At 36.5% G+C, this 13,502-nt stretch overlaps 1 protein-coding gene across 1 annotated transcript; it reads right to left on the bottom strand.

The window, feature by feature from the left end:
• Positions 1 to 1,302: 1,302 nt before the first annotated feature.
• On the bottom strand, positions 1,303 to 13,267 carry LOC137837359 (receptor-like protein EIX2). The gene is made up of 2 exons (XM_068646337.1): positions 9,867 to 13,267; positions 1,303 to 1,566 (listed from the first exon to the last, which is right to left on the bottom strand). Exon 1 carries the CDS (start codon positions 13,260 to 13,262, stop codon positions 9,870 to 9,872), a length of 3,393 nt encoding a protein of 1,130 aa, XP_068502438.1. The 5' UTR covers positions 13,263 to 13,267; the 3' UTR covers positions 1,303 to 1,566; positions 9,867 to 9,869.
• Positions 13,268 to 13,502: the final 235 nt, after the last annotated feature.

The raw sequence follows: 13,502 nt of genomic DNA, 5'->3' as shown, positions 1-13,502 counted from the left end.
GATTTTATTCGCAGAGAAGGTGTCGACTTGATTAATTTGAGTGTGAGGGCAACATCCTCAAGGTTTTGCTGACACAAAATGTTGGTCAGGAATTGACATTGTTGAGATGTAAGTTAAATCCCCTTTACATCCTATTCTTTAGAGAAAAAAAACTCAGAAAAAGTGTCAGTAGTAATCATATTATTGGCTTGGGATGTCCTATTGGTGAATTTGTAGCCAGGAGGGAACCCATGCTTTTTATAACAGGTGTCGGCAGTTTGACCAAGACGATTACAAAAAGTGCAGACTTTTGTAGTAGAAGAAAACTTTGAGGTTTTAACATCACCATAAGGAAAACACACTTTGCGAAAACAAAAAACCTTAGTATGACCATATTTACCACAAAATTGTATGTAATAATGCGACTACTATTAAGACTATGATGACTAGGTTTTCATTAGACATTGCCTAAGAGATTTGGAAACCCAATCAAGATTTTGAAAGAGAACATAAAACATAAGCAAGAACAACAAAGGGGGAAATAAAGATCAGAGAGAAGTGCAACAGAGCTCTTCGACTCTTCATTCGAAGAGCTCTGATACTATATTACAGTAAAAGAAGATGAATATTTCTTGCCTAATGTGGTGCTTCAATGGAGCGCACGTAATCGCAATGGAGTAAGAGAGGTTCTGATGAACCCTAATTGCAAATGAAAAATGAATAATGACTCAATCGATTATTTACAAATATATTAGCAATTCAAAGACAATATAATTAATTATTTTGTTCTAAAAATATTCTCAAAACAATTTAATTGAAAAAAAAATTGTTTTATTCAAAAGTGTATACCGAGTATGATTTATAAACTAGTGTAAACTGTTTAATACATAATTCACACATAGAAATAAAATAAAAAAACGCTCATAAGAAACTAAGGTATATCATCCAAAACAAAATCTACTATTAAGGTGTTACTCTTCAAAAGACCTTGATCAACACAAGGTTCAAACCCTCAAATCCATCCGTCCCTTTAGTGGATTACAAGTATAATATGTTGTAATTAACTAAGAAATTTCAAATTAGTGGGATATCTCACTTTCTTCCTTACATATACAAATTTGGATGGGCAATCTGAATGTAGCAAGCTACTTGAAAGCCTACTTTTCAAAATTGAAATGCAAAAGCTTCACATTTTAAATAGGAAATAATATCTGGACAATATGCGCCAGCATATATCTGGTGATGTGGTAGGAATTGATCACATAATGATTGAAGAATGTTTTCATCATTTGCTGAAAAAAAAAAAAAGTTTGGATAGAAAAATGAGATTGTAAACCGACGCACTTGTCAAAATCGCTTCTCTTTTAAACATTCATAGTCTTGGCTTCAAAATAAAATTACAAATAGATTATACAATTACACACATCATTAAGCTTTATCAGTGATTTCGCAGGTCATTACTTTAAAACTCAACTTCCATATTTCATTAAGCTTTACATCACAAACTTCAATCCTTCAAATCTTATCCTCCCAGCAATCCATACTGCTTTCATCTCAGAATGGAGTCTTCAAGCAAATGGCTATAAACTGCAAATTTTGTGCTAAAATTCATATGACAGGCATTGCTAATGATGGAAAAAAATTTAATATCTAGCCAGCCATTGCATTATAAAAAAGACTATAACATGTAAGCAGAGTTTTGAAATGTCTATGTAGAATTCATTTGAAAACACGAAAAATTATCAACACAGAGCATACTATCAATAACTTCTTTACAGCAACAAAAAAATCATTTCTTGCAAAAGGAACTACCATTCGTAAAGCCATGAGTTGGAGCATTAGGATATAATCAATGCCAATTAAATTGATGAAAACCAATCATTGCTGAGGGAGAGAAATACAAGTACGAGATATATACATATAATTAATGGAAGTACTTTTTTGGTGCTACTATTAGAAAGGATAAAGAATTGAATAATTAAATTCTAACAATTACATTCCTGCCAAGCAAGTAAATACATTTGTTTTTAGAAAGACATTTTCCAATCCAATAAAAAACTAGTTACAAATTTACGTAACTGAAGCAGAGATATAAATATTATGAGATTCAAAGAGAAGTTATTAGAATCATGATGTGATTCCAATAGCCACATAGAACAAGATTCTTGACACTTTGAGGAATCACCTTGAGCTGGAAAATATAGAGGCACTTTCTTAGAAGTTGGATCATGGTTCTAAAATCAAGAACTCACCAATAACAAGTACGAAATCCCAAACTCATTTGGATGAACCAAATATTGTCAAATTGAATCAACAAAGGAGAAGGAAAAGAAGAAACCGAACAGAATTGAACTTAAAACAAAAGTACCGAACAGAAATTAAGAAGCAAACAGAAAATAGGTGCTGGAAAATTAAAGGAACCGAAACAACTACAACTCAAAACTCAAAGCTACATGAACAAATTGAAGAAGAAGAAAGGAAGGAGAAGAGAATGCTCATGAAGATGGAAGATAGGTTGGATGATCACGCCACTAGAAGTATGGATGCTCCTAGATGAGTGTGGAAGCCGCCACTTGAGGAAACCATGGTCCTTCAAGATAAGACTAGAGAAGAAGCTCAAAGCTCTCCAAATGCTCACTCCAATTTTGAGTATAGTTTCTTTAGATAAAATTCAAATCTGAATTTTACAAAGGAAGCACCTCTATTTATAGCCTAAGGTGCTGAAAAATAGGTGGGAAATTTCAAATAAACTCATTTGAAATTCCCACCAAAAACAAGTCACATGGGAGGTGTGACCTTTTTCTACTATGACACCTCCCAAAAACTACACCTACACCTATCTACTAATACACCCCCCTAAAGGTCCTATTTAAAACCTAAAAGATGCTATAACAAAAGAGGTTTCTAAGGTTTCCCTCTAAGCACCTTCAACTAAAGACACTACAAAAAGAGAAAATAAATGTCCTCTTGCTCCCAAGGCTTTGAACATGCTTCTTGTAATCCTTTGAGGTGGACTTTGACCTCCATGGGCATCCTCCATTTGTGCCTCCACCTCTTCTTGAGCTTGATGAGTGGCCTCCATGTTCTCTTGGGCTTGATCTCCATCATACTCCCCGAGTTGGAGAGAATTCGACCACGAATTCTGGAGACCTACAGAAAAAGGAGTTAGATCGCTGACATTAAAAGTATGACTACCTAAGAATGTATCAGGCATATCTAACTCATAAGCATTGTCATTAATCCTCTTGAGGACTTGGAAAGGTCCATCCCCTCGAGGCATTAGTTTGGACTTCCTTTGAGTAGGAAAACGATCCTTCCTCAAGTGAAGCCAAACCCAATCGCCCTCATCAAACAACAATGCTTTTCTCCTCTTATTGGCAAGTTCAGCATACTTGCCAACCTTCTTCTCAATTCTCTTCTTGATGTCTTTATGCAAAGTTTTCACAAAAGAAGCCTTTTCATCCCCATCTTTGCACAAGACATCGTCAAGAAGGGGAATAGGAAGAAGATCAAGAGGTGTTAGGGGATTAAACCCATAGACCACCTCAAAAGGAGAATGGGAGGTGGTAGAATTTACTACTCGGTTATATGCAAACTCAACATGGGGTAGTAAATTCTCCCACACTCTAGGATTCCCCGAAATAAAGCATCTCAATAGTTGTCCCAAAGTTCTATTTACCACCTCGGTTTGACCATCGGTTTGTGGGTGGCAAGTGGTAGAAAATAAAAGCTTAGTTCCAAGCTTGCCCCACAAGGTCTTCCAAAAGTGACTCAAGAACTTAGGATCTCTATCGGACACTATAGACCTAGGAATCCCATGCAAGCGAACCACTTCTTGGAAGAAGAGGTTTGCAATGTGGCATGCATCATCCACTTTGTGGCAAGGAATAAAGTGAGCCATTTTTGAAAAACGATCCACTACCACAAAAATGGAGTCCTTTCCCTTTGATGTCTTGGGTAAGCCTAAGATGAAATCCATAGATATATCTACCCAAGGCATTGAAGGGATAGGAAGAGGAGTATAAAGACCATGGGGATGCATTTTAGATTTAGCTTTGCGGCAAGCTATGCATTTATCACACAAACTATGAACATGTTTATGCATATGAGGCCAAAAGAAATGTTCATGCAACACATCCAAAGTTTTAGCAACCCCAAAATGTCCCATTAAGCCCCCCTCATGAGCTTCTCTAACAAGAGATAATCTAATAGAGCATTGGGGAACACAAAGACGTTTTCCTTTAAAAAGAAAGCCATCTTGAATAAAAAAATCTTTGTGTCCTCCCTTAAGACACTCTTGATAGAGGAGAGAAAAATCAAGGTCATCATGATAAAGTTCCTTAATGTGATCAAAACCAAGATATTGAGAGGTTAAAAGATTTAGCAAGGTGTATCTTCTAGAAAGAGCATCCGCCACAATATTTATTTTGCCTTGCTTGTGTTTGATCACATAAGGAAATTGCTCAATGAATTCCACCCACTTAGCATGCCTCTTGTTAAGTTTGTTTTGGCTTTTCAAATATTTAAGAGATTCATGATCACTATGTATCACAAACTCTTTGGGAAAAAGATAGTGTTGCCAAGTAAACAAAGCCCTAACAAGTGCATATAATTCCTTATCATAGGTGGAATAGTTGAGATGACTTCCCTTCAATTTCTCACTAAAATAGGCTATGGGGTGGCCCTCTTGAAGGAGAACAGCCCCAATACCTATGCTTGAAGCATCACACTCAATCTCAAATGTCTTAGTGAAATTAGGAAGGGCCAAGATGGGAGCATTAGTCAATTTTTCTTTCAAAGTATCAAAAGCATTTTGTTGTGCTTCTCCCCAATGAAAGACCACATCCTTTTTCACTATGTCATTGAGTGGTGCGGCAATGGTACCAAAGTTTGGGACAAATCTTCTATAGAAAGAAGCAAGCCCATGAAAACTTCGGACCTCATTCAAAGATTTCGGTGTAGGCCACTTTTGAATGGCCACCACCTTGGTTTTGTCCACATGGACCCCTTTACAACTCACAACAAACCCTAGGAATTCTATATGATCAAGAGCAAACATACATTTAGCAAGGTTAGCATACAAATGTTCCTTCCTAAGGGTTTCCAAAACTTGCCTAACATGCAACCTATGGTCATTCAAAGATAAGCTATAAATGAGAATGTCATCAAAGTAAACCACAACAAACTTACCAATGAAAGGTCTAAGAACATGATGCATGAGGCGCATGAAGGTACTTGGTGCATTAGTTAAACCAAAAGGCATAACTAACCACTCATATAAACCAAAGTTGGTCTTAAAAGCCGTCTTCCATTCATCACCCGGTTTGATACGGATTTGATTGTAGCCGCTTTTAAGATCAATCTTTGAAAAGATTTTTGAACCATGTAATTCATCCAACAAATCATCTAATCTAGGTATGGGATGCCTATACTTAATGGTTATGTTATTTATGGCCCTACAATCCGAACACATTCGCCATGTGCCATCCTTTTTTGGCACTAAGATGATAGGCATAGCACAAGGACTCATGTTATCTTGCATCCACCCTTTTCCAATCAAAGCCTCAACTTGTTGGCGAATTTCCTTGGTTTCACTTGGATTGGTCCTATATGCGGGACGATTTGGTAAAGAAGAGCCCGGTATCAAATCAATTTGGTGCTCAATCCCTCTCAAAGGTGGAAGGCCATTTGGAGGATCTTGAAACACATCTTTGAACTCTTCTACCAAATTTTCCAAGCAATGAGGACTATCAACAAGTGTTTCTATGCTAAGAGTTCTAGGGATGGCTAAAAAAAGAGGATGATGAGCCACTATTTCCCTTTCAATGTCACGCCTAGACACAAGGAGTGTAGGCTTAGAACTCTTATCTTTTTTATCTTTTTTATCTTTTTCACTCTCCCTCTTTTTCTTCATGATAACTTGGTCCTCATGGACTTCTCTTGGAGAGAGAGATTTTAAAGTAACCTTGTGACCATGGAATTCAAAAGATAATTTGTTGGTAAAGCCATCATGTAAAACTTTTCTATCAAATTGCCAAGGCCTTCCCAAAAGAACATGAGTGGCTTCCATGGGCACAACATCACATAATACCTCATCTTTGTATTTTCCAATGGAGAAATGGATGAGGACTTGTTTATTAACAATTATTTCTCCTACTTCACTAAGCCATTGTAATTTGTAGGGCTTTGTATGAGAGATAGTAGGCAATCCAAGCTTATCTACTACTCTTGTACTAGCCACATTTGCACAACTACCCCCATCCACTATCAAGGAACAAATGTTGTTTTGAATAAGACATCTTGTATGGAAAATATTTTCCCTTTGACTTTCATCAAAAGGTTGTGAAACTTGTCCAAGAAGTCTTCTCACAACTAACAAGTCCCCTTCAAGTGGACATTCACTCTCTTCCTCACTAGATGCATGAGAATGCAATGAATGCTTTGAAGAATCTGAATCATGCTCACTAACTACAATGCCCTCATGCATGTACATACTTCGTTTTGAAGGACAATTTGCAGCAATATGACCATAACCCATACATTTAAAGCATTTAGTGTTAGATGTGCTAGTGGGAGACTTAGGTCTAGATGTTGATGGCTTAGATTCCTTGGGTTTGAAAGAAGAATCTTTGGAAGGATGTTTTGAAAAAGAAGTTTTGTTTCTCCAAGACTTGGAGTAGTATCCATTATTGGAAGCATTTTTAAAAGAGTTTTTCTTAGCAAGTTGGGCTTCCACCTTCATTGCAAGATGAACTAAAGAGCCCAATGATGAATACTCTTGTAACTCAACAATGTCTTGGATATCCTTCCTAAGACCACTCACAAACCTAGCAACCATGGCTTCTTCACTTTCTTCTAATTCAATTTTAAGCACAAGCGTCTCAAGCTCCTTATAATATTCATCCACATTTAGCGTGCCTTGTTGAAACCGTTGGAGTCTCAACATGAGGTCTTTCCTAAAATGTGGGGGCACAAACCTAGCGCGCATATGATCCTTTAAAGAGTTCCAAGAGTCCACGGGAGGACCCTTGTGATAGATAATGTCCTTTACAATCCCATGCCACCATTTCATGGCATAATCACTAAACTCTAGGGTGGCTAGCTTGAGCTTATGCTCATCTTGGATCTCATGGATCTCAAAAATTTGTTCACACTTAGCCTCCCAATCTAAATACACATTTGGATCACTAGAACCATTAAAACAAGGTAGTTTGACCGAAGGAAGCTTGGACTTTGCATCATGGTAGAAGCCATTGCCGTAGTGAATTCTTTCCCCTTGGTGATGATGTCTTTGTCCATGGACTTGGGGTGGAGGTCTCCTTCTCCTATGCTCATCTTCACGGCCAACATCATTTGAAGAAGCTCTTGAAGATGGTCTATGAGAATGATGTCCATCATGGATAGAAGGAGATGGTCTAGTTTGTTTGACCTCCATCTTTTGCAATTTCTCTTCCAACCTTCTAATTGTTCTTTGAGCTTCATGTAATTCACCAAGAATTGAAGCTTTGGAAGGAGAATTCTGCTTGGAGGATGCATCACTTGAAGATCCAGCCATTTGTAATTAAAAAACAGCAAACACACAAAACAGCAAACAAGTTAAAAATTAGCAAAAACAGTGAGCTTTCCAATTGAAACTGCCGAAGTGAATTTAAGGCTGAAAAGATATCACTCTCAAAGAAATAATGTTCTTGCACCAATCTGATCTTGAGGCCTTGGAATCCTCAAATGAAATATGTCAAAGCAAGCACACCAATCTTAAGAGCAAACCACCACAAAACCAATGAAACAATAAAGACAAACAAGAAAAGGTATAAGCAAGGAAAGGTAATTGCAAAAGGAAAACTATGTGTAAGACAAACTCAAAGAGTAAGAATGAAAGACAATCAAGAAAATAAAGAACTCAATGAGAAAAGTAGGCACACAAAAGAATACCTAAGGAAAAGCACTAGAGTAGATGAAGAAAACAAAAAAAATTTAGCTACTGGAAATTTTTTTTTAATGCAAACTGTGTTTGATATTCACTGATTTAACTGGAACGTTGTAGAGCGAACTGGATTATGAAATTTATACCACAGAAACTTCAAGATGTTAACTCAAAAATGGCACTGGAATCAATTAAAAACAGTAAGCCAATTGAGAGAAATAAATTTTTTAAAATCACTGCCAGATTACCGTATTTTTTTCGGCAGGAATGTACACTTTTTTTATTTTATTTATCATTTTTTGTGTACTTCATATTTTTGAATGATTCTTTTTTCTATTCTTTTCTAACACTTTCAATATCTCAAATCCAGAATTTCAGAATTTTACAGTACGTAAATCAATTGCAATAAGGAAAAACAGTAAGCACTTTTTTTCAGAAACAGAGGAATCCTAATAGGAATAAAAAAACAGGATGATGAACTAGCAAAGACATAATAGAAAATGATGTATTGGAACTTGTATAGGTCTAGAATACAAGTATGAACTCAATGCTAAAAAGAAAATGCTCAAAGGATCAACATCAATTCAGAAAAAATATATGACACCAAAGCAAGAAACAATCAAAACAATAAAAGTACTACTAGAAGTAATGACATATATGGAATAACATGACTAAGACAAAACTTAACAAGATTCAAAAATTAAAAGACACAACACAAATTGTAACAAGTGGAAGGAAGCTTAAGGTAAACTCTAGGAAGGATAATGCCATTCCAAAAGAGCAACCATACTCATAAGAATTATGAGTGCCATAAACCTTTCCACAAACACTTGGAGCAAAAGAAAAACAGCAAGAATACTCAATTAAAATTCTAAAACAGAAACTTAAATTGCAAGAAAAATTAAAGAGCTCTTGAAATAAAGTGCACACAACTCAACAATTAAACAAGAATGAACCTAAGACTCATGATACCACATGATGTGATTCCAATAGCCACATAGAACAAGATTCTTGACACTTTGAGGAATCACCTTGAGCTGGAAAATATAGAGGCACTTTCTTAGAAGTTGGATCATGGTTCTAAAATCAAGAACTCACCAATAACAAGTACGAAATCCCAAACTCATTTGGATGAACCAAATATTGTCAAATTGAATCAACAAAGGAGAAGGAAAAGAAGAAACCGAACAGAATTGAACTTAAAACAAAAGTACCGAACAGAAATTAAGAAGCAAACAGAAAATAGGTGCTGGAAAATTAAAGGAACCGAAACAACTACAACTCAAAACTCAAAGCTACATGAACAAATTGAAGAAGAAGAAAGGAAGGAGAAGAGAATGCTCATGAAGATGGAAGATAGGTTGGATGATCACGCCACTAGAAGTATGGATGCTCCTAGATGAGTGTGGAAGCCGCCACTTGAGGAAACCATGGTCCTTCAAGATAAGACTAGAGAAGAAGCTCAAAGCTCTCCAAATGCTCACTCCAATTTTGAGTATAGTTTCTTTAGATAAAATTCAAATCTGAATTTTACAAAGGAAACACCTCTATTTATAGCCTAAGGTGCTGAAAAATAGGTGGGAAATTTCAAATAAACTCATTTGAAATTCCCACCAAAAACAAGTCACATGGGAGGTGTGACCTTTTTCTACTATGACACCTCCCAAAAACTACACCTACACCTATCTACTAATACACCCCCCTAAAGGTCCTATTTAAAACCTAAAAGATGCTATAACAAAAGAGGTTTCTAAGGTTTCCCTCTAAGCACCTTCAACTAAAGACACTACAAAAAGAGAAAATAAATGTCCTCTTGCTCCCAAGGCTTTGAACATGCTTCTTGTAATCCTTTGAGGTGGACTTTGACCTCCATGGGCATCCTCCATTTGTGCCTCCACCTCTTCTTGAGCTTGATGAGTGGCCTCCATGTTCTCTTGGGCTTGATCTCCATCAAATCATGTACCTGCTAATCTTTCAGCCACCTTTGACATTTTGTTCTGTTCACTGCAACCATTAGAAGTAGATACTCTATAAGTCTGTTCAAGAACCTTACATAAGCAATTCTCCATGGTTGCCAAAGTAGTAATGGCCCTAATAAGCCCCAAAAGCCTGTGAAGAAACCTAGCCCCAAGCTCATGTATAATGCTCCGTAGAAAACTGAATTATCATCTTCATCATGGACTTCTAGTCCTTCAAACTTTATCACTGTCTCGTCTTCAGGACAACTTTTTTCAAGCGGTTTCCCACAAAGATCACTATTTCCTTCAAAACTAGAGGCATCAAAGGTTTGCAACTGACTTCCCCATGGAATTCTTCCAATGAGATTGTTGTTTGATAAGTCTAACATGGAAAGACGATAGATATTGGAAAGAGTAGAAGGAATTTGTCCAGAGAAATGATTTCTTGATAGGTCAAGGAAGTCCAATGAACTTAAATTTCCAATCTCGCAAGGAATTTGACCACTCAAATTGTTTCTTGATAAATTCAAAGAAACTAACCCCAGCAGGTATGTAATCTCTTTTGGCATTTCACCACTTAAACTGTTACTTGAGAGATCAATGTTCTTTAGAATCAATTCAGGATGTGTGAAGCTGCGTTCTACACCTTTCCACATCCATGTTATTCGAAGCGTATAATAACTGTCACATGAAAGATGATAAATATCAGAGTAAGTACCATTGAACCAATGCACACGACTTTCCATTTCAGCTCCGTTGATGCTATTTTCAGATAATGCAGTAAAATTGCTTAAGCAAGTTGGAATTCCTTGTGATAACTTATTCCTTGAAAGATCCAACAATTGAATACGCTTCAAATAGCATAGTTGAAGGGGAAGATTTCCAGAGAAGTGATTCCCTCGCATGATCAAGATTATTAATTGCTGCATGCTTTCTCCAATCCATGATGGTATTGGACCGGACAACATATTCTCACTCACATCCAACATAATTAAATTGTTGAAATTCCTCAAAAAGGAAGGCAATTCGCCCATTAAACTATTGTTTAGTAAAACCAAAGCTTCCAATTTAACAAGGGCTCCCATGGAGATAGGAATCTTTCCTGAAAATTGATTGCTACTTAAATCAAGATACAATAATCGATTTACAGATTTCCAGCAATCTGGAAGTTTCCCCTTTATTTGATTATATGATAAATCTAAAGTGGCCAAAGGTGCAGAAGCTGTGACGTTTCCACATAAGAAATCTGAAAATTTATTTGCAGAGAGTAACAGCTCTGAGGCTTGTAGAAAAAAGAATGGAACTGTTCCTTCAAATCTATTTGAATTTAAATTTATGGACGGTCTGTAAGAAAGCTTCAATGTCATGTCTGGAATTGAACCAATAAGATTATTGTGAGACATATTCAACTTGTTCATAATTTGCAACTTGTTCCAAAACCATTCCGGTACGAAATCATTCAGCTCATTATCAGATAAATCTAATTCGATTAAGTAATTTTGAGTTTGTAGCCAACTAGGAAAACTCGGTCCTAGTTTGCAAGATGCAAGACCCAAGTAACTTAATCGAAAAGGAGGAACCCAACCAGAGAAAAATTTTAGGGACAGAGAGTTGTGTGACAAGTATAAGTAATATAATTTGGAAAAATTAGAAAAATGAGATTCAGTGACATCACCCTCAAAAGAGTTCCGCTCCAACGATAAAACCTCCAGTCCAGATAGCAATCTGATGCTCTCAGGTATTTTGCCAGTAATTTGGTTATAAGATAAGTTCAATGCCCGAAATATGTGTCTGCTGCACCATGAAGAATTTTGAATGAAGCTCGGAAATGTGCCATTCAACTTATTATTCGAGAGGTCTAATATCTGTAATCTGCACATGCTCCCAAACAAAGACGGAACCTTGCCTTCTAGTTTGTTATCAGAGAGAGAAAGATATTGAAGAGAGTGCATCGCTTTCCCAAATTCATCTGGAATAGGACCTTCCAAAAAATTATAATGAAGGGGAAGGGTACGAAGATTGGCAGTGAAGTTAGAAAGCCAATGAAATATAGAGCATGATTTTAACAAGTTATGAGAGAGATTAAGGTAGAGAAGAAAAGACAAAGGATTCATTGTAGAACTAGATGAAATCAGGAAACTTCTATCTATAATACTGCAGTTTACAAGATGAAGCTCTTGCAGTTTGGAGCTGATATTAAAATTCCGTACAAACATTGATGATGCTAGATTATTATGAGAGAGGTCGAGGATCTTAAGAGACGGGAAACTTGGATATAGATTAGGTGACAAAACTATGTTATTGTCAGAAATGTAAAGCTCTTGAAGATGAAGGCTAAAGTTAAACAAGAGTTGAAGTGTTGATGATGTCAAAATATTAGAAGAGAGATCTAGGTTGGTAAGAGAAATGGAATTGTTGGAAGAGTGAGAATGGAACAAATGTTGAATATCATTATCCGAAAGATGACAATCAACTAGGCTCAGCTCTGTTAAGTTTGGAATGATTTTAGTGATACTTTGTAGCCAGTGGTGAGAGGAACTAAGAGTATGCAATGAACTCAGCTCAAGAATTGTTAAGGAATGGAGAGTAGACAGCCACTCCGCATCCTTAGCTTTTATATCAAAATTGCCACCCAGCCGAAGAGTATGCAAGAATGGAAGATTCCCTATGCGAAAAGGGATTGCTCCAGAAAGGGAATTTGAAACATAATTTTCCAGATGTCTTCTGTATACAAAAGTGTCACTTCCAAGACTGAGATGTTGTAGCTTTCTGAGATTCCCAATATGACATGGGATTTTTCCGGAAAGAAAAATTCCTCCCAGATCGAGATAGTGTAAGTGTTTGAGATTCCCTATCTGAATAGGTATTTCTCCCCAAAGAAAATTATCCCCAAGATCCAGATAGTGTAGTTGTGAGAGATTTCCAAGTGCAGAAGGAATCCTGCCCGCAAAATAAGAATTGGAGAGATCGAGATATCTCAAGTTAGTGAAGGAGCCTATGAACTCTGGGATGTAACTGAATACAAAATAATTATTGCTGAGATCCAAATGTTGCATATATGGTAAGTGAATCAATGAAGTGAGATTGACTGCATCTCTCAAATACTGTGTGTGGCCATATTTTCCATGAAGATCAAGTAGCTGTATGTGACCAGTTTGATGGTTGCAGTGAATGCCTTTCCATTTGCAGCAATCTGTATTGTTGTGATGGTCGGTCCAAGTTGACAGCATGCCAAAGTCATCTATGAGGCCTTGTTTGAAGCTGAGGAGTGCTTGCCTCTCCCTCTCTATGCACTTTGTTTCACCACTTTCGCTTGAATTGTTGAATGTCACAGTAAGTCCTGAGGTAAGCAAAGAAAGGACGAAAAGAACATAAAATGTTTTGAGAAAATAAGCACTCATTATAGTTTTTCTGATTTCAGATCATCTGAAGAAAGAGGAGAGTAAACAATAGTAGTATATTGCAAATGATTAAGTTTTTTTTCTCTTTTACTCGGTGGCATCATTTATTTTCAAAATAACCTTAAACTATTAATTTTTGTATTTGAATCCATTTGAAAGGTTAGAAAAATGAAGCCTGTTAGACACTTGAAAATGAAATTGGTCGAAAGACCTTAAGATATGTCCTAATCAAATCCAATT

Source organism: Phaseolus vulgaris, chromosome 4 (assembly GCF_000499845.2).
Source record: "Phaseolus vulgaris cultivar G19833 chromosome 4, P. vulgaris v2.0, whole genome shotgun sequence".
Lineage (NCBI taxonomy): Eukaryota > Viridiplantae > Streptophyta > Magnoliopsida > Fabales > Fabaceae > Phaseolus > Phaseolus vulgaris.
The sequence above is the reverse complement of the archived record's forward strand: the minus strand, read 5'-3'. Positions and strand labels throughout refer to the sequence as shown.

Excerpts from the sequence above, each read along its gene's own strand:
- LOC137837359 (XM_068646337.1), bottom strand. The coding sequence starts at position 13,262 with ATGAGTGCTTATTTTCTCAAAACATTTTATGTTCTTTTCGTCCTTTCT.